The sequence below is a fragment of the Morone saxatilis genome, unplaced genomic scaffold (genome assembly GCF_004916995.1).
Source record: "Morone saxatilis isolate NCDOM2014 unplaced genomic scaffold, NCSU_SB_2.0 Contig9, whole genome shotgun sequence".
Classification (NCBI taxonomy): domain Eukaryota; kingdom Metazoa; phylum Chordata; class Actinopteri; family Moronidae; genus Morone; species Morone saxatilis.
This window is the reverse complement of record NW_023340268.1, coordinates 23,283,560-23,285,815: the sequence shown is the minus strand read 5'-3', so window position 1 is coordinate 23,285,815 and position 2,256 is coordinate 23,283,560. Positions and strand designations below refer to the sequence as shown.

The 2,256-nt window shown below is 40.7% G+C and overlaps 1 protein-coding gene across 1 annotated transcript; it reads right to left on the bottom strand.

The window, feature by feature from the left end:
* Nucleotides 1–377: 377 nt before the first annotated feature.
* LOC118343087 (serine-threonine kinase receptor-associated protein-like) lies at nucleotides 378–2,049 on the bottom strand (the record flags this gene model as incomplete). The annotated part of the gene is given in 3 exon segments (XM_035681837.1): nucleotides 378–805; nucleotides 1,454–1,603; nucleotides 1,913–2,049. Coding segments are annotated over 3 exon segments (346 nt in total), but the record flags the coding sequence as incomplete, so codon positions are not given.
* Between the last annotated feature and the right edge of the window lie 207 nt (nucleotides 2,050–2,256).

Sequence of the window (2,256 nt, the reverse complement as noted above, 5' to 3'; positions counted from 1 at the left end):
TAAAAACACCAAACCCAGTTTGCTCTTTGTGCATTACTTCAAAATAAAACAGTAATGCATTTGTTTATTTCATCACAGGACACAAATAAAGACAAAACCGAAATGAAAAATAAGAAAACTGACATTTCTTCTCTTTCCACTTTGTCATAAAACAATATTTTTTTTTATTTGGACACTTAACTTTATATACTGAACCAGTACACAGCAGATACTTAAAGCAATGTTTTTGAAGAAATGAAAGCGCCTTAACTTTAGCACAACCTGTGCACCAACCTCTAGTATTCCTGTAACTATGAACTGAAAACAAAAGACCTGGTCCAGCTCATAAAATACCTTCATTTTTAAACCAAAACCAATTTTAGCATTATGTGATTTGAGGGGGGGTTTGGGGTTCAAGGCTTTAGGGGAAGTTAAAATTTGTTTAAGCCGACAGACAGGAGTGGACTGATCAGAGAGAAAGCAGGCAGCGATGAGCCAACACTCATAGCTCTACTGCTTTACTCTGCAGACCATACTGTCCATATGTGTGCATAAAATCAGTGTGTGTATGTTTGTGTGTGCAAGTGTGTGATGGGTAGTTCTATGACAGACAGGGCAGTCATAATATCCACATCAGTTCCTGGTGGATGGAGATGCTCTGGACTCTGCTCCTTGCTCGGGCCTGATAGAACGCTGGAACACCCCTCCGCTCGTCTTTTTTCCTTCTTCCTTTTTTCATCCCGTTAACAAACAGCATTGGTTTCTCCTCAGGCTTTGATCTCAGGGGCTGTGTACAGCTGCTCAGAGTTCTCTGCCCCCAGGTCCTCTGAGGAATGGCAAGACAAAAAAAAACCCCAGCAAGAATTAGAAAAATCATACCGATACTTAGATATGCCACAATACTGTATTATATAATAATACATTCACATCTGAGTCTGTGGATTGAGAGGGGTTTTTTTGTCTGACGACAGGGAATACAATAGAGAGGTGATTTACAGCGGATGCAACCAGGACTCCAGGGATGATGAAGACACAGCTGGGACATGAAAGGGCATCAAGTGGACATCTAACTTGATTTATTTAGACCAAACCAGAGTTGGTGATTGTTGGAACAGTGGAAAGGTGTTTGCATAACGGTGCCTGACTGGAAAATGTTAACATTCTGTCCAAACCTAGTGTTTACCAAACACTAATTAAGTCAGACTTGTGTCTGTCTAGTCCCCCAACTTTTTGAAAGTGCAATATTAATGCTCTAGAGTATAGCTTTAATATCTCCTTAATGAAACAATATCAAAAATCTGAGGAGTCTTGTGGAAAACACCTGACTTTGTATTCCCAGTCCATACAGGTGGTGTTTTTGAAGCCAGTATTTTGTGGCAGTTAGAGAAATTGCAAGATTTTGATGTGTGTTCAATGTCATATAGCTTGTTGCATCCAGCAGTGACGACAGTAACGAGTGATCAAAGAGTTTTACCAGGAAGGACACACTTCCACAGGCCATAAGTTTTGCCTACGGCTGTCTGCCACAGTCGGAGCGTGCCGTCCTCAGAGCCACTGGCGTACAGCTCACCATCCGGACTGAAGCGAACACAGTGCACTGGACCAAAGTGACCCTTATAGGACTCTGCAGACAGAGGGACAGCAACAGCATCATGTGGGAGTGGTAAAAAAATTGACCTTTGAATATTTTGCTTTCTCACAGTTACTTTGACAGGAAACCATTAGAAATCTAGACATCCTGTTTTCCTACATTTTACAAGTTTATTTTTACATGGTCACTGAATCTTTTATACATTGTGTATTGAACAAGTTTTTAAAATGAACAAACCTTCAGCCATACACACTTAAATCATTATCTTCCTAAAGCTCTAACAGGAGTAAGGTCTCTAAAATGATCCAAAGTCTTAAGAAAAAGCTTTCCCCTGCTTCTCACCCAGTTCTTCCTTGGTGCTGTAGTCAAATTTGTAGAGCTTGAAGTCTTCTCCGCCAGCAACAAAGAAATCCTTCTCTGGGTGGAGGGAGGCTGAGTTGATGGGAGCCGGGGCCTCCACCAACTTGATCAAATCCAGGCTGGAATGGTGACAAAATCATTTTAATGAGTTTATGTAACTGTGGAGAAGCTAGAGGTCTACAGTCAGCCCAGAAGAAAGATTGTCACACATTTATTGGCCTTTGAAAACATTATACCTGTGTACACAATAAAGCTTTTCAGAGTGGATCTATTAAAAAACAGGGTTCCAGACTTTTTCAGTCTCAAATTTCCAGACTTCTCTGTAT